The following is a 23,018-nucleotide window of genomic DNA, read 5'->3' as shown; positions in this document are numbered from 1 at the left end:
GCTCTGCTCTCTGTACCCCATTCTATTGTCTGATGAAGAATGCATGCATACAAAAGCTTACATTCAGAATAAAACTTCATTGGTCTTAAAGGTGCTACTGGACTCCTACTTTGTTCTATTGCTTCAGAGCAACACGGCTGCTGCCCACCTGAATCTATAAAAAAAACCTATGTTGACAATATAGCAAACCTCTTCTGAAATGGAGTGGGAACTATGTTCTAGGTGCTGTTCAAGTCTTTAACATAAAAGTCATTCCTATTATTGTTTATGGAGTGGCCATAAGGATTGTTTCAGTTAATGAAAATTAAAGCATTGACTATTTTCTGTGAAAGTTATTAAGCATTCCTTGTCACGTGGCTGGTGTGGCTCCTCGTTCAGAACTCGGCCAACCTTCCCTTGGGGGGCGAGGGCTTGGTTACAAGCATTTAGACTGTTCAACAAGTCATACCTGAGCACCAAGGGCTACCTAGCACTCCTGAAAGAAGACTCTTATAGGTCAAGGAGGTTTAGGACTGTATTTGAGAAATTGTTGGCTCTTGATGTGAACCTGGGCACTATCTAAGTCCTAGGCTTTCATACAGCATCTGCTTCAGTGAGAAATCATCTTTGTTATGCCAATAAAGGTTATGTCTGTGTGTGAGAAATCATCTCAAATCAATCAATCACCAAAGCTCTGCCTTTAGACCACACTGCACCTGTTCAGCCCATTTTTTGGTATTCCACCTCCAAAATCTCTTCCCTCCTACACCTAACTATCATCTTCCCAAAGTCTGTTATGGATGTCCATTCTGCTAGACTAAATGATCACTCCTCAGCAGTTATGAGGGGTAGTTCATGTGTTTACCTCATTCAGAACAAATCTGCTCCTGTCCCTTAGGTAAGATCGACACAACAGCACATATCCTTCTGGAGTGTCCTTTGTATGCTAATCTCAGAAGGCATTATATTTTAACATATTTGCAAGTTCATTCATTCCCATGACTTAGTTACTTTTTTCCTTTCTGACAGGGATCCAAAAAGAACTCTAGCTGTCACAATTTTTTTTTTTACTCCTTTTGTCTATTGGGTGATAAGTGATTAACAACAATCCACTGCTCAAGATCGATGTATCATAGAGCTTTTATTAGATAAAAAAAGAAGAAGCTATGTCTAGGATTCCTCACCTCATTTTATCCTCACAAGATTCCTATACATTAAATTAGTTTGAGATAGAGTGACTGGATTTAACCCAGGTCTCCCTGGGGGAGGGGGAGTGTCATCTGATACTCTAACCATTACATCTATTCACTCTCCAAATCCCTTCATGCAGAGGGTCCCCACAGACACAGCCATACAAAGGAAGTAATGTGAGAATGGCTTCCAGCGTACTGACAGGGGCTCCTTCTCAACAGCCACGTATACACATATATTGTATTTATGGTACACCGCACTCATGCTAATCGCTGCTAGAAAATACTGTCTGCTGGAAAGGTTGCATGGTTCAGATATTATTTCCTCCATTCAGCAGGGAAAGTACAATAAACAATTTTGTAGGTCAAGGAAGTGGAAGTTCAGACCAGGAAACCATGAAGGCCGAGGTAGCAAGCCATGCCACGTGCTCCAATAGAAAGTTAAAAGCCTGAGACTAAGACCAAGACAATGTTGCTGGAAGGATTTTGGCAAGTGTTGAAAGGCCAGTGCTTTAACGAAAGGACACTTTGGCTCTCTAGCCACCCTCTCTTACCTGGCAACCATGCCCTGTAATTCCCAGTCTTTGAGAGCTCCTGTTCACATGTCAAAAACCTAGTAAAGTTAGGCTGAGAGGGAAAGCAACTGGCCCAGGTTCACCCAATGAGTCTCCCTGGTAGAATGCACATTTGAACCTGGGCCTCCCACATCTTAGTCCAGCATTTTAATAAATGCATCACAGTGGCTTTCTGCTAGCTTTGCTGGATCAAATGAAACCCTGCTTTTGGCACAGCTGTACTGCAAAGGGAGTTACAGGCAGGCAAAAGGCATTATCTTTTTACTGCAGCAGGATATGTTTCACATTAACAGCTGAACGCTGAAGAGATGCAGCTTGCCCAGAAACTATAAGAGAACATCTGCATCTGTTTCCCTAAAGAGGAGTCTAACGCAGTGTTAGTGCTGCTGACATCAGCACCACTCCAGCAGTCTGCAGCTAATGCCACTCCTGGTGTCAGTAAATTCAAAAGTGCATACATGGAGGGGAGTCAAGGCAATGCAAAAAAACCCACAGCATTGTGGCAAATATTACATCCAAAAGGTCACTTGTGTCTTTGAAAACAACCAATCCCATTCAAAAATGCTGTTCTATTACTAGTCTGTACACATGTGCAAAAAACAAAACCCAGTCTCGCACTTTGTACTGCTGCTCCTTGGTGGTGGCAGCCTGCAGGAGGGAGAAATTTGCTTTCTTCAGGCAACGCTGGAACTGGCCCCACTTCAAGACAACCCAGTCCACACAACAACCTTCAGTTTGGTGGGTCTCACACTGCTCAAATAGAATTTCTCTCAGCCTGTGTATGAGTACAAGCAAGAAAACCATTGTGGTGCAGTAGTTACAATGTTGAATGGAGACTAGGCAGTCCTGGTTTGGAATTCTGTGAAGTTCACTGAGTGACCTTTGGCCATTCAACCTCTGTCACTCTAACTTACCTCACAGAGCTGTTGTGATGCTAACACAGAGGGTGGGAGAGCCATGGATGCCACCCTGAGTTCCTTGAAGGAAAAAAAAGTGAAAGTGTTGAGCAACATCTGCCCCTTGTATCTCAGAAGCATCAGCAGATGAGATTGACAAGCCCTTTCAGCACCTGAGGCATTATGGGGCACTTCCTGAACACACAAAGGGAGACAGCTTTGGCAATGAATGAAAGTGGCCAACTCTTTTTGAGTGAGAAGAACATGCCCCAGGAAGATCTGAAGCTTCAGGTTCACCTCCAAGAACACAGGAGTGAGGAAGGCACTAGCTCATTTCAGGCATTATGTCTGATGTATTTACAAGAACACCCTGCTTGTCATCCTCTCAATACATTCAATTCCCTTTTTGTCTGAAATGGTCAATGCACATATTCTCATGGTTGCTACAGTAAAAAAGGTAAAGGTGCATTTCTGACTCTGGGGTGACATCGAATCATGACACTTTCACAGCAGACTTCTTATGGGGGAGTTTGCCATTGCCTTCCCCAGTCATCTAGACTTTACCCTTAGCAAGCTGGGTACTCATTTTACTGACCTCGGAAGGATGGAAGGCTGAGTCAACCTCAAGTCGGCTACCTGAACCCAGTTTCCGCCGGGATCATACTCAAGTTGTGAACAGAGCTTGGACTGCAGTGCTGCAGATTACCACTGTACCACAGGGCTTTCAGGGTTGCTACAAGCATTTGATAAACGTACGGAGCAGAGTTCCATCAGTGGCTATTAGCCACAGGGTATAGATGGAACTCTGTCTGGGGCAGTGATGCTCTGTATTCTTGGTGCTTGGGGGGAAACAGTGGGAGGGCATCTTGTGTCCTGGCCCTACTGGTGGACCTCCTGATGGCACCTGGTTTTTTTTGCCACTGTGTGACAGAGTGTTGGGCTAGATGGGCCATTGGCCTGATCCAACATGGCTTCTCTTATGTTCTTATATTCATTCCAGAACCCTGGAAATCACAGTTGTGGTATCTGTGTTGCAAAGGTAGAATGTATGTGTGTTGGCCCCTCCAGACATTAGGAATACATATTAGGAGCATCACACAAAGTCTGTTCTCCCTACATGAACAGCCAAACGTAATGCCTGAAAAGGACTAATGTTCACCACTGATGGCTCCTCCCTCTTTTCTGTTGTCTTCTTTCTCTCTGTTATCCTCTCCACCTTAAAGTTAGTTGGGAATTCTCCAAAAATCTGTAAACACCTACAGTTTTGAAGTCTCCAGGTGGAAAGAATACTTTTTCATGTCATGTTGGTCTTTATTTTGTACCCAGGAAATCTCAGTGCCACATTCCATGTAGGAATGAAGCTTAACTGTCCATTTATCATTCTGATCAGTAATTCTTTTTTTCAAAAATCCTGTAAAAATAGTTGTATTTAAACAATCCCTGAGTGGCAGTTGCCATACATCACCAGCTAGTAACTTTCAGCATGATTCCTGTTGACTTCTAGAAAACCCACAAGATTCTGTCCAATCAACTATAATTGACACCAAAGTAATTGCTTTCGTGGACTAAACCATATCCTACTTGATTTTAAATGGAATATAAAGAATAAATGAAAAACCACTTTTTTAGAGATGGTTTAATCACAACTTTATTTTAAAAAGTAGTTGAGATGACAAAAAAAAGGAAGCATGGAAAACACTTCTCAGGGCCAAACATAGGATCAGGTCATAAATGCATTTTCATCACCTGTAGTTTGTAGGCACGGAATCATATCTTGTTTGTCTGAATGAGCCATCACAGATTAATGACCACAGAAAGAACTACCATATGAATGAAGGCTGTGTGCCAGACTGGGACTCAAAATCCCCACTCAGTAAAGCACACTGGGTGACCTCAAACTACACTCGCTTTCAAAGCCTAACTTATCTCACAGGGCTGTTGTCAGGGCTGCCAACAGGACATACACACACACACACCAGTCAGACTCAAGGCAAAAGTCACATAAAACAAAATTCCATGATTGGTCCAGCTCCACAGGCCTTTAGAGTGAGCAGAGTCAAGAAACTTTTGTTTCCAGAGTGTAGCCACCTTCCCTGCCAAAGACTCTGGGTTTTGTGAGGATAAAATGCAAAAGGATAAATCAATGAGTTCCTTGAAAAAAATACAGTGTAAGAATGAGACAGACAGACACAGAGAGAGAGAGAGACAGGCAGGCAGGCAGGGCATTTTACAACTTCTTTTTGTTTCTTCTGAATATACTGCTCATCTACTGCATCATGCCCCCCCCATCCTAGTATTATAAGAGAGGGAGGAAAAGTTACTGCTGTTCACTGGTGGTGGGGATAAAATGGAGGGGAAGACAGGCAATCTCTCCCTCAAGCTCCTTGGAGGAAGGGTAGGACAAAAAGATAAAAAATCTCAAAGAAAATATTTTTCAGCAGAGTCAGTTCACATGTTTGCTTGAGTATAAAAAATAAGAAGTAGCCAAGGGATGTGCATGCATGTGTAAAGCAGCTTTTAATTTTGATAAAGTCAAGCCTAGGAAATCATTTAGAATGGTTTCTACTGAAGACAGTACGAAATCATAGTGAAGTACGAATGTAAGAACAGCAAGAGGATTAAAATGGGCTCAATTAATCTGATCAACAAGGATGTAAGAAAGCATGTAAACAACAACACTGATAATGAGGAGAAATCTATTTTCACATAACATATTTATTTAGAAGAGTTATCATGTGCGTTTGGACATGGCATCCCTAGGGAACACAACTTTTGGTATCTTCCACAAAGAGTCTGATTCCAAACCATCTAACTCATTTCTATAGTTCTCTTTCTAAAATACTGCCTTCTGTGCCTTGTTTTAAAAACTTAACAATGACTTATGGGATAAGAAGCCTCCAGAACTTTGGGGGGGGGGGGGCAGTGGCAAAATTAAAAAGAACGCACACCTTTACATCATACAATGTTGATTAAAGTTTAAAACAATCAACGCACACAGCAAGCACTCACATCACACATCACCTCCTCACAACTGAGAACCACAAAATGGCTTATCCAGCATTCAGTCAGATGCCTCTGGTATTTCAGCTGCAAAGTAGAGGTGATGGTTATCCCTTGTCTACAACATTCAGTTCTCAAAAGTCTTGCTAGATCGTATCAATGGACACAGCATCCTGACTCCAATGAAAAAGCTGCAGAACTGGGCAGATGGGAACAATGAAGTAATCCCTTGCAGGCTGTGCCAGAGTAACAAAGGATTTGTTCACAATTGCTTTCTGCCCTTTCCCTGCAGCATCCTTATGGCTTAGGAACAATCCGACGGTCAACGTGCTTGTTTCATATAACAGCTCAATTAGCCCTTGAGATACTTAATCTCCATTAATTTATTTACGGTCCTTTTAGAGAGAGGGCAGTTATTTGTTGCCACCATACTTGGTGACAGTCATGAAGTACTTTCACACCGATTGATTAGATTTTTATGGCACTTAAAATTCTCAACGTTTTATCATTTAAAAAATCTAACAATACATCAGTGGTACTCAGTTTGTAGAAGATGATATTGGATTTATATCCCGCCCTCCACCCCAAATCTCAGAGTGGCTCACAATCTCCTTCCTCCCCCACAACAGACACCCTGTGAGGTGGATAGGGCTGAGAGGACTCTCACAGCAGCTGCCCTTTCAAGGAGAACCTCTGCCAGAGCTATGGCTGACCCAGAGGCATTCCAGCAGGTGCAAGTGGAGGAGTGGGGAATCAAACCCAGTTCTCCCAGATAAGTGTCCATACACTTAACCACTACACCAAACTGGCTCTGCTGAAAAATATTTTCTTTGAGATTTGTAGCCTGCACAGAGACACATTTGCAATTATCAGAAACCAAACGAGCTCCAGGACTTTCCATATGCTTCATGTGCCATCCTACTGAATGCGCACATGCAACAACATAATAAAACTATTAGACATGTAATTATAACCATGCTTGCGTCCAAATGATGTTCTGGGCCCTTTATTTCTATCACAGCCTGCAGTGAACCCATCTTCCACTCCCTCTGGCAGTGAATGCTTCAAGGTGAGAACCACCTTTTAACAACAAGCCTCACCGGGCAACAGCCTTGCCCACTTTCCTGAAACATGGGGCAAGTGCCAAATTTGGTGAACAGTGCTCAGAAGAGCCACAGGTGTCATGCCAAAGAGCCACATATAGCTCTTGAGCCACTGAGTATCACTAATAAGGTTAGTAAAAATCAAACCAAGTCAAACAATCCAGAAAATGTAAAGCATGAGATTCCAGAAGGTGCAGTTTTGTAATTATCATAATGATTAATTTAGAAAGAGGAAGTATTTTGGGGGAAACTACGGATATAGTTGGCCAGATCTAGGTGCAGAATTGCACAAACTGGGGCACATTCTAACCTTCTGAGGGCTGGGATGTGCAAGGCACTCCAAGCAAGACTCAAATCAAGGGCCTTTGAAGAGTCTGATATAGGCAGGTGAGGCCCAAAATATACCTTGCACCTTCATTTGACCTTACAGTAAACAAGGTTAGAATATGGAGACTGCTCAAGGATCGGCGTTTTCCAAGCATCATGGAAGAGCTCTTCATTAATGAGAACAGGCAACCCAGAGGCAGAAGAGCAGCCCCAATCCTGACTTCATAGCACTGCAGCAGAGTGTCTCCGTGCTGAAATAAAAGTACTGAACCAAAGCCACGGACAGAAATTGCTACTTTTTGCCTCCCTTTCTCCCTGTGCAGCTGTTTACTGAGCTTGCAGTTTTGTAAGTCTACAGCAGGGGTGGCCAACGGTAGCTTGCCAGATGTTTTTTGCCTACAACTCCCATCAGCCCCAGCCATTGGCCATGCTGGCTGGGGCCGATGGGAGTTGTAGGCAAAAACTTCTGGAGAGCTACCGTTGGCCACCCCTGGTCTACAGAATGCATTCAGCACCCTGGAGAGCGCTCTGTGAAAGCCTAAAAGGCAGAGCAGGGGTTTCCTTTCCATTTTAAGGGAAATAATACCTGTTAATATGACACAAAAGAGCCTGAATAGTGCTGATTAGCCTGATCTCATCACAGCCTGGCAGCTAAGCCAGGTGGGCCACAGTGACTACTGGTATAGGAGACCCCAAAGGAATTTTTACACAAGGGAAGGCAATGGCAAGCCACTTTGGCTCATCTCTAGCCTTGAAAACACCGTGGTCTTTGAGTCACCATGAGCCAACTGAGACTTAACAGCACAAAATTATTATGCTGTCTGTGGTCTTGCTGTCATCTTTATGCAGCGGGACAAATGAAAAGTCTGGAGTTTTACCATCTTGTGTTGTCGTCTCTTGCTCATTTCTAGTAATAAATTCTGTAGGGTTAAACCAAAGATTGCTTTGAGCAGTGTCCAGTTTCTAGCAGAATCATGCAGGGATCCCACAAACAGGAAAGGTATCAAAGGAAAGTTGTCTCCAACAGTTTGTGCCCAGTGACTGAGATTCAAAAGATACACTGTCTCTGAACATAAGAGGCTGCATTTAGTTATCATGGCTAAGCAGCTGGTAGATTTATATTTTGGTCATTTTTTACTATTTTTGAAAGCTACCTGAAATTTGAATGTTTCTGTCCTTTTTTAAATATCTTTTTAAAAAATCGATCAGGAGGGAGGCTTAGGATTTTTGAGGTCATAATAGTCCCCGCTTTTAAAAAATCTTCTTGCAGAAACTCATTTAATATGAATAGCTGTCCAATGAGCTCTCTCAAAAAACAGCAATAAAGCACCTTTGGCAACATTTGACACTGTTGGAAACAACAGCCAATGTCAGCTGGCCCATTCCAGATTTTGATGGAACTATGCCAGCCAAAACACCATCTTTCAGCCTGGCTCTCTTGTACCTGCTTTACCTAGTTACCAACAGCTATAACAACTCTGAGGGCATGTTCATTGTTATTTCCTCCTGTGCGCAAGCAGTCCGTGTAATCTGGACTGGAATCAACTTGAGAATCAGTGGGGCAAAACATACACACACATGCACACACACAACACAATGTTGTTTATTCTGACTAAAATGACAGTAGTAAAAAATAAAGCCCAGAAAGAACAGTTTCACACACAGGGAACAAGAGGCTATGATGAGATGCCCAGAAATATGCTGAACAGAAGTCATAGCAGTATTCCCATATCACTAAAAAGCCTCTTGACACTGACTCCATGTGCCCATCCAAATTTATAACTAGCACAACACAACGTTAGAGACCTCAGTCTACGTAATGCATTACAATGCACTTCACTTCTCCCTCCTTAAAAAATTAGTGCAGCATTCAAGGATATTTGCATTTCAAATGATGAATTGTATCATAAAAATAAATGTCAAGTTCTACTGCAATATTTTGGTTGTTAAGGAATATATTGCATTATGGTGTGTGGCATCTTTCTGGCCCCTCTGAAAGCAGGTGCAGACATCAAGATGTTATTCAAACATGAAATATGTCCTGAATGTGCATACTAAATTTCATTCAAATTTCTCAGTATTCAATAGGAAGAGATCAAGTTACAAACCTGCCACTGATGAGATTCTCATACTATTTCCCTGGGCTTCTTGCGCAGGCTTTTCTCTTTTTTGTACTGATTCATCCCTCTTGGTTATTGCCAATTCTCACATGCAAACATCCAAGGGGAGGCTGCATTAGATACATTGAACCCGTTGAGAACTCTCCCTACTTAGTGATTCTGCCCTTCTCATTTGAAATCTTAAGAAAGCAGAGACAGCTCAACATGGTGAACTACTTGCCACACAGACTGACCAGTGTAGCTGCATTACTGAAAGGTTTTGGCAGACAGAAATGTACGTGGGACTGATTTTTGTTGCTTCTCACTTTACCCTCCCCACCAAGCTCCTGTGGGTCAGGGTTTTTTCCAGGAATGACACGGGGTGTGTCACTGGGGTGGCAGTGCAGAAGTGAGAAATCAGCATAAATCGCCCCTGCCTCTTGCCAAAGTCTCTTTCTGATCATAGAAAGAGGGGTGGAAGTTTGCTACGAATCTGGCAGATCTGTACAATGAGTGGCTACACATACAGCCTGCTGCTTAGAACAGCCCCCATGTGGTTGGATTTCAAGGGTCCCATCCATGTGTAGATGTTTGTACCTATGGAGAAGAAATCCAGTGATTGCATTTTGAACACAATCCTGTATTTTTCTGCCCACCGCCCTGCCCATCAAAGCGAGATTGAAAGTTTGTCCAAAGAACTCCTAAGTGTAACACCGGCAACTGGCTGCAAACCCTACATAAGAACACGAGAAGAGCCTGCTGTATCAGAGCAGTGGTCCATCTAGTCCAGCATTCTGTTTCACACAGGGGGCAACCACCTGCCCTGCCGGACTCACAAACAGGGTAATAAAGGCCAAACCCTTCCCCTAATGCTGCCACTGTATATAGAGGCTCCCAAAAATCAAGCATGTGACCACTTAACAAACAATAATTTATGGTCTCTGAATCTTCCTGTATACTGAACCTGGAACACAGACTTATACAGTCCCCCCCCTCCATGTTGGGGGGAATAAACTTAATTTTCATGGGAGCAACACTGGGGAACTTTGAGGCATATAGTGGAAAATAAGTTATCCCTGCTTTTTAAGTCTTGTTCCAGAGAGTGCTTTACAACAATGCATAATTTTCTATCAATCTCCCTGCAAAGGATGAAGGCTGAGTCAGTTCTTCTGGGACATGAACTCACTGGCTCCAGTAAAGCTCACTGTTTCATACCTGTTGCATAAAATGACAAGCTGGTCTTCTGGGATGGTGTTGCTATGGTAGTGCTAATTGCTGCTTCTCCACAACAAAGTTCCCTCCCCAACAACCCCACCACCACCACCATTTCTTACAGGAAGCAGAAAAAGAATTGGGAGAAGTCATATCTATCCCAGTGAGACAAACTCCCAGAGTCATTTCACTATCCTTTTAATACTGAAACAGTTTTCAGGTCAAAGGATGGATGAGCAATAATTCTGCTATTGCTTCTCTAGAGAAGGGAAAGAAGCACATAGTTTGACTCAGCAGAAAAAATCCCAACTTTCTGCTACAGGAACAAAATATTGACAAATTTGAAAAGGCATGCTAACATTACAGAAATTGAATTAATGAAAAGACCCTCCTCTTGGAATCATTTTCGGCATTCACATCTTTGCCACTCTGCAAAGATATGCATACTGAACATGCAGTGGAGCAGCACAATTCTACACATGCTCACATTGGGACCATCTGCATATCAGGCAGAATACATGTGTATCAGGGCTTTTTTTTTTGTAGCAGGAGCTCCTTTGCATATTAGGCCACACACCCCTGATGTAGCCAATCCTCTGAGAGCTTACAGGGTTCTTCGTACAGGGCCTACTGTAAGCTCCAGGGGGATTGGTTACATCAGGCTTGTGTGCCCTAATATGCAAAGGAGTTTTTGCTACAAAAAAAAGCCCTGTATGTGTTCATTTCAGCTCTCTGAAACATGGAAGCTGACAACCAAGGGGCAAGAGAGGTATGTACCAACAATGTTGGGACTAGCTGGTAGTTCACTTTAGATGAGGGGTAGCACACTTTAGGATGAAGCCTTCCATCAGTGCAGCTCTCCATAATGTTAGTTGCTAACCAGATGTATACAACTTTCTGTGACCTGGTCTGGATTCTGTGATATCTATTCATCTGATTCACAAAGTTTGTAGCTTCTGTCATATGAGTCATTGATTATTTCTCAGCCTACTTTGCAGTTTTAGTATCCAATATACCGGAGATTTGACAACCCATGTCACACTACAAGCAAAAGGCTGCAGTCAGGCAGCAGATTTAGTGCAATCTGGCCCTGTCACTAATTAATCCATTGGGAGGGGGTGTAACAGAGTTTTGATCAGGCATCCCACCATAACCAGCTTCAACGCACGCTCACTCCATGGCAGATTGATCAGATTACTGCTCTGCGGCAACCATGGGGTGGGCGGTAGATTACTGCTGTGCAACAACTATGGGGTGGGCGGTAAAGCAGGTTTTTTTTCAACATTTGTCTTCTGAGCATGCACATAAGCACTTTTGGGAAGCAGCATTTCAAACTTCTTGCAGGATGGAAGCCGTTGATGGCCAATGGGATTGCTAGAGGAGGCTGCTGGGATATGTAGTTCAGCACAGAGAAGTATTTTTGAAACTGGAGGCTTCTGTAAGAAAACCAATCTTGAGGAGAGAGAAAATATGAATCTAAACTGGAAATAATAAACACATGGGGACTGATGACCCAGAGGCAATTATGCACTTATGTATATGTCCCTATCTCAGGGGTGACCAACGGTAGCTTTCCAGATGTTTTTGCCTACAACTCCCATCAGCCCCAGGCAGCATGGCCAATGGCTGGGGCTGATGGGAGTTGTAGGCAAAAACATCTGGAGAGCTACCGTTGGCCATCCCTGCCCTATCTGATCAAAGGGGGCAGGGGGTTAAACAGGAAAGTGCACACTTAACAAGTGGCTTCAGTTAGCAACAGGGGAGTTCAGACATCCAGAAATGCGGGATGAAAGCACCGACATCTGTAAGGTCTGGACTTCCCCAGTGCTTAATAACTCCACTTCAAAGGCACATCAGAACAGGGTGGCAGCAACTGGGAAATAGTAAGTAGATGTCACTATCTGAACATGCACTTTAAATCCAGAAGGGAACAGCAGCAACTTCAGATCAAAGTGGTCTGGTACATGTATAGACACCACAAATCCTGGGGAAAGGTAAAATAGAAGGACCCACTCAAAAGCATCCCACTGATCATGCTAGTGGCCTTGGCAGCTGCGTAGGCAAGGAAGCTGGACATTGTAGTGCCTGGCACAAATGCCTCACTGGCCCATATAGTGGACTGATAATGACAAACTCAGATGGCAGTTGTATATGCTCAGGGGAAAGGAGGAGAAGGAGAGATTGGATTTATACCCCACCCATCACTCAGAGAGGCTTACAATCTCCTTCCCTTCCTCTCCCCGTAACAAATACCCTGTGAGGTATGTGGGGCTGAAAGAGCTCTGGGAGAACAGCTCTGAGAGAGCTGTGATGGACCCAAGATCACACAGCAGTTGCATGTAGAGGAGTGGGGAATCAAATCTGAATCCACCGCTCACAACCACTACACCAAACTGGCTCTCTGGCATCCTATGTTACGTATTGCTGCTCACAGAAGGAACACTCCTAGGCAGGTCTACTCAGAAGTAAACCCCATGTAATTCAATGTGGATTTCTCCCAGGAAAACATTCTCAGGGCTTGAACTTGCTCGGCTGGTTATCATATCACTATAGCAACTATTTTTAAAAAATTAATAACAACCATGTTTTATGATGATTGTTTATGGCTATGATGTAAACAGGCTTGGCTGTTAAAGAAAGATGGAATATAACTATTTTAATTGTGTGCGTGTGCATACACGCAAAGAGACTGTTACAAGTTTGAAGTATGAATATTCTGCTTGAACCAGATGCGGCAGTCTGTTTTGTCCCTCTAGCACGTTTAGCACGTTGTACAAAAGAAATCAAGCATTCACAGGAGTATCTTTTAATACATAGTCAATTGAGGCTTGTCTAGCTGAATGTGATTCCTCACTTTTTATCCCGTTCTACAGAAAAGACACAAAAGTACTTAGACTTTCCCTGCTACAGTGGCATTGTATGGATTTGTGAGACTGGCTGGGGACTATCCATAAACGGATGAATGGATTGCTCATGTCCACATGTGGCAGCTGCATAAAGTGTGATATTTATCATTTAAGCAGAAGTCCAAGATTAACTGAATTTAACTACTAACAGTGCCCCAGAGACTTTTCCTGTCAACTAGCCTCAATATCATTTTTTTCTACCTCTTAACGTAATCAGTCTCCAGGTAAGTCAAATGCAGTTCTTTGACTTGAGTAAAATTATTTTTTATTACTTTTTATACAGCTAAATGCTTCTCCATTCATTTCACTAACATACAAGCTTTCCAACAATATACAATAATTCCAAAAGATTGCAAGGAAAAAGTCATGCAGGCTTCCTATTGCTATAACACTTAGTATCTACAAAACACTTTTTAAAACATCCAAACAGCTTTCGCATACATTTTCTCAATAATCCTTACATCACAGAAGGCCTATATTATTATCTATGTATTTCAGATCAGAAGACTGAAGTTGAAAGATCTGAAACCAATTGCGCAACAGGGTATAGTGGTTAGAGAGTCTGACAAGGACCTGGGAGACCCATGTTCAAATCCCTACTTGGAAGCTTGCTGGGTGATCTTGGGCTACTCACTTTCTCTCTATCAGCCTAAACTTACCTCAAAAACCTGTTGTGAAGTTAAAAAAGGAGACTGCAACCAAGAAAGCAGGAAGCCAGTTGTGTTGTTACGTTTGTTGTATGTCCATATGTTTTATTAAATTGTTTAAATGTTTTATATATATTTTTATTTTAAATGCTGTCCATGAGAAAGACAGACTATAAATGGGGGGGAGAGGGGGGAGGATAGATGATAGCAGGGCTGGGGGGGTTTTTAGCAGGAACACAGTTCTTACTAGCTTGTGGGTCAGGGGTGTGGCATAATATGCAAATGAGTTTCTGCTGAGCTTTTTCTACAAAAAAGCCCTGTGTGAAACAAGGGTGACATCAGGGGTGTGGCCTAATATGCAAATAAGTTCCTGCTGGATGATAAGTCCTGGATGATACACTGATGATAGACAGACAGATGCTGATTAAGGAAAACTGGCTTGGGATGCATTGGCAGAGGAGAATGTACAGGTACGTGAATGATTAATAAAGACCCATCCCCACATTGACATTTCCTCAGCAAAAGGGGAAAGCAGCACTTTCAAAGTTCACTTCCAGTGCAATCCTATTTTCAGAGTAGGTAGAAGAGGCTGGTGTGCCCTACAGATCCTGCATTTCAGTTGTGAGGCGATCCACTTGCTCGGCTACCCAGGCCCCATGAATCATGCATCAGCCTGCATCTCAAGTTTTATGAGTGGGTGAATTTGTGCTGATGCAGGCACAGCCTGTTAACCTCACCCACCACACTCAATTGTTTTCCAGATTTTCTTATGTACTACCAACTCTCTTTCCTTTAAATCCAGTTTCTTCCAAAAGTTTTCCTTCCAGGGGCCCACCGAAAGATCTTATTCATTTTCAAATGTTTTCTTTGATCGCTAAGAGATGTTCTACTTTTAACCTCTTATAAGCTGCCTCATGTGTAATAAGCAGAACAGAAATGTTTCAGATGAACAAACAACAATAAATGAGTTGAAAGGTGAGTTTCAGCAAACGCAAGGAGTGACTGTAATGCTTGCTGGCAATAAAACAAGGAAATATGGTAAGGATTGTATATCCCTTCCTGCCATTGTATGTGACATGATTCTATCAAAAACAGGGGCAAAAGATTCTGGAGAGTGTGGTAAGGTCCCATCATTCACAGAATATTTATTAATTAAACAGAATCAGAAGTATCACAGAGATGTGTATCTTGCTTTTCTAAATCAAATCATAAAAACACTACATCATCAGCCAGTCTTGACAAAACATTTTTAAAAATCACTACGATTGTACAGTAGTAAAGAGAAGCCAAAGCAACATCAGACCAAAAAAATGAAAGCTCTTTTCTGGTACCAGAGGAACCTCTAGGAAAGCCATTCCACAGACATGATGCCACAAATGGCCCTTCATCTGACTATTTGTCAGGACTGCCAGATCCACCCCCCAGCAACTGGTGGGGGATGGGGTGGGCAGGATGACCAGATCCAGGTTGGGAAACCCTTGGGATTTAGGGATAGAGCCTGGGGAGGACCGGGACCTCTGTGGGGTACAATGCCATAAAGTCCACCCTCCAAAGCACCTATTTTCTCCTGCGGTGCTGATCTCCATAGTTCAAAGATTAGCCATAATTCTGGTGGATCTCCAGGCCCAACCTGGAGGCTGGCATCCCTACTATTTGTTCTGTCTCTATAGTGTCAATGTTTTGCCTTTTCCCTTGGGCTTGCAGGACCCAAGCTACTAATTCAGCTATTTCAATTATGTCAGTGGAATCTGAAAATATCTAAAAATGCTGTTCTAAGCAGAGGTAAACCCTTCTAAATTCAGTGAAGTCAATGGGTTTAGGTGTAATTCTGCTTAGAACTGTACTGTAAATTTGGAGGATAATCCTGACCAAACTGAAGTCATAAACTATGGTTTCCTGTAAGGAGAATGCATGTTCTGGCTAAGGCTGGATGCGTTTAGTTTGCACCATATAAGACCTGATTATAAAGCCTCAAAAATTAAAATGCAGGTGAGATGCTACATTACAACCAGTCATGTTCTATTCTGAAGGAGGAAAGTGGTGTTCAGACATCACACAGTTCCTTTTCATATTGGAAAGCTTGCACTTTCTCACCAACAGAGATAGGCCCAAATGACTGATGTTACCGTAGCAACTATACATGGCTAAAACTCAGGCTACACAACCATTACATTCTGTGGAGGTTCAAAATTGAGGTACTATTAGATACCATAGATTGTCCCACAAGGCTGGTAGCAATTGTCCAGCATAATTCTTGATTTCTTTTTATTCTTCCCCATTGCCCTGTCATTTCACAAAAAAATGTAATATCTCTGCTTCATTAACCTATTCACAGGAATTGGGCAGCACTGTGTTTATCCACTGATATTTACTCATAGTGCTCAGAGGGTCATTTCGTGTGTTACACAAGGACAATCTCAAGTTTGCCACACAACAGCACCCTCAACAAAAGTTACCACAGCTAAGTTCCATGAGCTCCAAAGTTATTATGTAACACTACGCACACAAGTGAAACAACCTACCATGAATGAAGAAAGAAGAACAAAGTATTGTATGAACCAGTCCTCCCCTTGGTCAACCAACTTGCATGAGGGATGTTGAATTTGTATCTGGACATGGATTCATGCAATCTAATCATTTACTGAATGACAACTGACAATTCCATCATATGAAAGCTTTCCTCCTCTAACCAATACATCTTGTGGAGTAAAGAAAACTTCAAACAACCATGCAGTATTACAAGCACAATAATCACTACGTTAATAAAATAGACATCTGAGTCAAACTAGAGTTAGAGGAGCATCTGGCAATTTGTAAGCTATAAGGGCATACATCTTATGTACATTTCATCATGCGTTGTGTTCAGAAAAGTAATGTTGTGGCAGCTTTGTGGAGAAGCGGCATTTGAAGTTGTTCAGCCCACTTAATTGTTTTAGCACTTGATTCTAAATGTGCTGTAATTAACTTACATAGTTCCATCCATTTGAGAACATCAAATGATTTAACAGATGGTAATTATATTTTAACATTGACCCCCTAAGTCAGATAATGAGTATTACTCCCCTAGACTTTGCAAATACCAAAACAAAGGCATACAAGTAAATAAATAACTTGCCAAAGCACTCATTCTGGAATCAGTGGAAGGGTGAAATACAAGCTCAGCATTCCTTTTCTTTTTAAGAGATTCTGCTCCTGCCTCTTACATTCAAGCAACTGGAAAAGTTTGCGATTCTGAGTCATGATACAAAGAGAACTCAGTTAGCCAAATCACAGTCCTCTTCATATTATTCTGTCATATTACCAGTAAATGGCATTAAAATATATTGCGTAAAAAGCTGCTTAGCAGGTTAACAATTCAGGCGGTAAGTAGACTTCTCATAGAGGCAACCAATGAAATTATGCTTATGTTTTGTGCCCCTCCTCTTCCCATACCACACACTAATCCATTTACTCACACAGTGAAGTGCAGCGGACAGACTCTCTTCTGTCTACCTTCAGTATCTGTCACACAATGAAACGAGACAATGGGAAACTGCCCAACAGGTAGCATACTAACTGCAGAATAAAAGTGCAATGGCTGCTGTTAGTTCCTAAACTGTCACCCTTGTGGAACAATTACTACATCTACCGAGCTAACATATTTTTGGGTTTTCCTGTCATTTTAATGTTTTATCTAAGTTCATGTTTTTATAAATTATTTGTAGGAGACCTATAAATAAATGTGAAAGGCAAACGATCTAGTAATCCTAATATTCAAATTTATTCTAGTGGTGGCACTATGACTCACAGTCCGAGCACCACCCCTTAAATTCCCATTAATTTAAGACAGTCATGGCTAGCTTCAAAAACAAAAACCAAGGGGTAAAGATTTTTACCAATTAACCCTGCCTGGGGGCATTTAAATATTATAGCAGCACCATGGGATGACAGAGTCGGTGTGGTGGTTAAGAATACTGGACTAGCATCTCAGAAACCTGGGTTCGAATCCCCACTTGCACCATGGGAGCTTGCTGGGTGACCTTGGGCCAGTCACATCTCTCAGCCTAACCTACCTCACACAGTTGTTATGAGGATCAAATGGGTGAGAGGAGAACAATCTAAATTGCTTTGGGGAGAAGCATGGGGTTCAAATGAATTAAATAAATAAGCAAACAAACCCATGAGCCAATGGCTTCCATACCATTTCTAAGACAGCCTAAAATTGTCCCATGTCTAGTGCTGGCAACACAGTGGGAACTTTAAAATGCCAGCTCTTCATTTCTGGCATCACTTCAGGACTAATGGGTGATGTCAGCCCAAGTGTGAGAATGTAGTCAAAAATGCAGTGCACTCCAGACATCACACTGGAGGAAAGAACTACATCATCTGCGTTGGCTGATTGTTTTGAACTTCTCAACATAACTGGTGAATTGGAACCAACCACCTGTTGAAAATTAAGAATCATGCCCCACTACCAGTGATCATTATTTTTTTTTTGGGGGGGGGGTATAAATAAATACCTAATTTTTTAAGAAATGGAGAGAAAACAAAAAAAACCCCAAGATGTCTGGTTGGATTAAAATATTTATTGTTCCAGTTTTTACACACCAAAAATTTTACCATCAACATAATTTTCACGGTTCTTACATACTGGTACATGGAGACCAAGCATTACGGAAGACAGGCAAGCAAATAAAGCTTTATGGATATTGTTGTACACCTCCTACTTCAGCTTTGCTATTAAAGTCAACTACTGCACCCAGGATGACCACTGTTGAAGTGAAAAAGGAGTAAAAAGGGGAGACAAACAATGGGAGACTCTCACAAAACTCATCAAGCAGTCATCCCTTTCTGAGAACACAACACTATTCATGCCACACAAGCCTATGGGCATATGTTTTCACCCTGCACCAAGCTATAAAAGCAACCCTAAGTGTGCCAGTCTCCAAGATAATCTTGGCTGCCTTCCCAGGAAGCATACCAAACCTTAAAAACATGACTTAAGAATTGATTTTGCTGCTCCACAAATTGCCAGAAGCCTGCATCTGGGTGTTCAAGTGTCTTCATAGCCACAGCAGCTGCACGTACATCACCCTTGCCTGTATGCCTCACCCAAACAACCTTCCTCAAACATACTCTCCATCTAAACACAGAGTTAATCCAACCAGCTACCAAACTGGGAGCACTGCTTAATTCTTAAAAAGGTGGAGCAAAATATCTGAAGGGACTCTTTAAGCTTGGTTGTCTCCCCAGCCTGTCCTATCCCAAGAAGCAGCCCACTGCAGTGGCTTTTCTATCCCAGCTACCTAATGTCCAAGAGCCGTTTGACTTTCAGGACACTAGAGTGGATGGTCACTCCGCTCTCTCCACCACCCCATTGGCCGGAGACAACAATTGCCACAAGCAACAAAGGAATCTCACAACAAAATCAAATAACCCCCCAGGGGATGTTTATCCTCTCCAGACAAGTTTCCAGTTTAAGCGAAACTAAAACGCAGGAGGGGGCGGGAAGAATTGGGCTGGGAGGAGAAAGAAAATGTCACATTTGGCGATCTGTTTGTTTGCTTTTTACAGTCAGGCAAGTTTCTTCCTACCCCAAGACGGCAGTAAGGTTGACCAGCTTCCAAGACGAGAGAGAGCGAGTAACCAAGGGGAGGCGGGACGGAGCTACAATAACAACAAAGCCTCCAGTTCAAATCTCAGCTACTTACTCCCTTTCCTCCCAGTCCTTAAGTAGGAGGACTGACAGTCTCAGTTACCACGACTGGCGAGAAGGATTAAAAATAATAACGTATCTATTTTAAAAAAAATAAAATAAAAAAGCAGCACCAACCTTGTGGATCCCAGTTCACCTGTTTCCTTGGCGTCTCGATTGGAAATTTCATCGCTTCCTTTGCACAAGGAGGCGGGGGGGCAGAATAAAATGAATTCCCAACCTTTGCTGCCTGGGCGCCGCAGCCAAATAAACAAATTAATTTCAGGCCGGGGAGGGGACCTGCTGCGCCCTTGGAGGGGTGGTGGGGAAACAGGCGGTTGCCAGGCAAAAGGCAGCTATAGACGTGAAAAGGAGGGAGGGGGGCTTTGGTGGCGGAGAAGGGCCAGCGGGCAACAAGAGACCACCACCACCTCCCAGTCGAAAATGCCCAAGAGAGCCCGGCGAACCATCCAAGAAGGGCCCGGAGCGCGACGCGAGAGTCTGATCCAAGGAGCTGCCCGGTTTTTATACGCGCTCCCTCGCAGCAGCTGGCTGGTCTGGACCATTCGCGGCTGCTCCTTGGGTGGTGTGAGTGGCCCACTGCAGCATTACACATTCAGCGGGCGGCGCACACGTGAATGTGCCTCATCCAGCCAGATGCAGAGCCCGGCTGCCAGGGACGCTCGCCAGCCAGCCAGCCAAGCCTCGCCTGCTGCCAGCCAAGCTCCCGCGCCGTGCTAATGCATCTGGAGAAGAGAATGCATGCAACACCCGCTGCTCCCTCCCTCCCTCCCTCACCCACCTAGCCACCGGTTCAAGATCTGCGCATGGCTTGCAAGGAGAAGCTGGGACGGGGAAAGTCATCTGCGGCGGGCTGGCGGGAGCTGCAGCCGCATGGCTTGGAGGAGGAGGAGGGGGGGGGAGAGGATCCCATCTGAATGCAGCAAGCGAGCGCGCAACGGGCGCAAGCGAGCAGCAAGGCAGACTCTCCCGCTTAGGTTGGGGCTGAAACTTCGGCGGCAGAGGGGGAGGGGGGTCTCTGGCTTCCCAGACAGGGTGCAAAAGGGCACGCGGCTGAGTACTCCCTCTTTGGAGGGGGGGTGGAGCTCAGGTTGCATGGCGGGGGGGGGGGGCGCCAAGCCCGGCTGGCTACTTACTGGCTCCCTTCCTCGCCTGGAGGAGGAGATTGCATTGCGGTGTTGTTAGGTGGAGTTTTGCAGCGGAGACGCGCTTGGCTGGGTAGGAGAGGCGGCGGCGGCGGGGGGGACGACACGAGAGCTGCAGAGGGAGTCCCTGCAGCAGGAAAGGAAGGGGGGGGGCAGCGGGAGAAGTTTTCGCCCAGCGCAGTTGCGGGATCCCACGAGAGGCCAAGTTCCGCCCCCCCTCCCCCTCTTGCCCGGCGATGGCTGCAAAGAAAAGAAGACAGCGCCAAAGCCCGAGGTGCGAATCCCGCGCTTCTGGGTTAGGGGAAAACAGAAACGCGGAGTGCGCTGCACGTCTGGCGCCTGAAGCTGCTCCTCTGTGCCCCTGAAGAAGCGAGCTCCGGACTCCGGGTTGCTTCTGCAGGCCTCAGCTTGAGCCCGTCTTGAAGGGCCCGCTGCTGGACTCCAGGCGGGTTTCCCTGTTGCACACTTGACCCGCCAGCCCTTTGGCGGCTTTCCCGGTTATTAAGAGGGCCTTCCGTTCTCTCCATCTATGCAAACCTTTTCCTTTTCCCGGAACTAGCGCTCCTGCATTTGCATTAGAAGGACAAATGCAAAAGGACTACCCGGGGAGGGGGGGGGGGTTCTGCGCGGTCCCCGCGCTGGGTGGTCTGCCCGGGATTGGGAGGGGGGAACTCAGGCATGACGTGCGTCTGTGTGAGGTGGGAAAAGACGCATCAGCTCTTTTTACTTGGGAGTGTATATGTTTTCAAAGCACCCTGTGCAGGTAGAGGGATCAGGGGGTGAAAGTGGGCTGCTAGCAACTTGACTTCTGAGCAATTTGGTTCCTCCAGACACTTCTTTCTCCCCTTCCGAGCCGAATCCCCCCAACGCTGAGGGAGGTTTCCCCGCGTCCGGCCTTGCTCTGCCCCCCCCCCCCCCCGTTCCCCGCGCCTGCTTTGCCTTTGCCGCCCCTGCCAGCGTTGCCGCGTCTGCTGCCCTCCTCCAGGGCTGACTTCTGGTCGAAGACAGGTTGGCACCGGAGGGGCTCTCCGGGGAAGGTCGGCTGGATCTGGAGGCGGCGGCGGCGTCACAACAATCGTGTCTGCTTGGCTGCCTCCTCCCAGGCAGACAATCCCGAGCACCTTGGGGACTGGATGGAACAAGTTCCTGCACGGGGGGAGCCTCGTCAGGGGGTTGGGCATCACTTTTGGAGTCCCCCTTCCCATCCATGCGGACACACACACGGTTCAAAACATGTATGCGAATCAGCTGCTCACCAATCCAGACTGTAAGGGAAACTGGTTTGCACCATATTCATTCAGTTCTCTGTTGACTTTTGCAACGATCAATCTAGGCAGTAAGCAAGAAATAAAGAAGACCACGACATTGGATTTATATTCCGCCCTCAGCTCAGAGCGGTTCACAATCTCCTTTATCTTCTTCCCACACAACAGACACCCTGTGATGTGGGTGGGGCTGAGAGGACTCTCAGGGCAGCTGCCCTTTCAAGGCAACCTCTGCCAGAGCTATGGCTGACCCAAGGCCATTTCAGCAGGTGCAAGTGGAGGAGTGGGGAATCAAACCCAGTTCTCCCAGATAAGAGTCCACACACTTAACCACTACACCAAATGTGGATTGTACATCTAGGGGAAGAGATTGGATTTATATCCCCCATCACTTGGAGTTTCAAAGTGCCTTCTACTCCCCACAACAGACACCCTGTGAAATAGGTGGGGCTGAGAGAACTCCTCTTGAGAGGAACAGCTGGGGGAGTTATGACTGACCCATAGTCATATCAGCAGGTGCAGGTGGAGAAGTGGGGAATCAAACCCGGTTCTCCCAGATAAGAGTCTACACAATCCCTTCACCAAACTGGCTTTCAAAAAAGACCCCGGGGAAATACCAAAACTGCTCCTTTCTCAAGGTAATTCACATGGGCACCTGGCACCTACTAGAGACCCAGTTTGGTGTAGTGGTTAAATGTGTGGACTCTTATCTGGGAGAACCGGGTTTGATTCCCCACTCCTCCACTTGCAGCTGCTGGAATGGCCTTGGGTCAGCCATAGCTCTGGCAGAGGTTGTCCTTGAAAGGGCAGCTGCTGTGGGAGCCCTCTCAGCCCCACCCACCTCACAGGGTGTCTGTTGTGGGGGAGGAAGATAAAGGAGATTGTGACCGCTCTGAGATTCGAAGCAGAGGGCAGGATATAAATCCAATATCTTCTACTCAACTGCTGTTTACGTCCAGGTTGTACTGTGCTGGAGTCA

General features: G+C 44.7%; 1 protein-coding gene across 1 annotated transcript in view; it reads right to left on the bottom strand.

Annotated features, from left to right (window-relative positions):
- The window catches only part of KCNK10 (potassium two pore domain channel subfamily K member 10), a 122,313-nt gene extending 101,451 nt beyond the window's left edge, over positions 1 to 20,862 (bottom strand). Inside the window, exons 1-2 of the mRNA XM_060263053.1 lie at positions 20,766 to 20,862; positions 19,747 to 19,804 (exon numbers count right to left, since the gene is read on the bottom strand). Coding sequence (XP_060119036.1) covers positions 19,747 to 19,798 — 52 coding nt within the window. The 5' untranslated portion in view covers positions 19,799 to 19,804; positions 20,766 to 20,862. The remainder of the gene's footprint in view (positions 1 to 19,746; positions 19,805 to 20,765) is intronic.
- Positions 20,863 to 23,018: the final 2,156 nt, after the last annotated feature.

The sequence above is a fragment of the Heteronotia binoei genome, chromosome 21 (assembly GCF_032191835.1).
Source record: "Heteronotia binoei isolate CCM8104 ecotype False Entrance Well chromosome 21, APGP_CSIRO_Hbin_v1, whole genome shotgun sequence".
In the NCBI taxonomy this organism is placed as follows: Eukaryota; Metazoa; Chordata; class Lepidosauria; order Squamata; family Gekkonidae; genus Heteronotia; species Heteronotia binoei.
The sequence above is the reverse complement of the archived record's forward strand: the minus strand, read 5'-3'. Positions and strand labels throughout refer to the sequence as shown.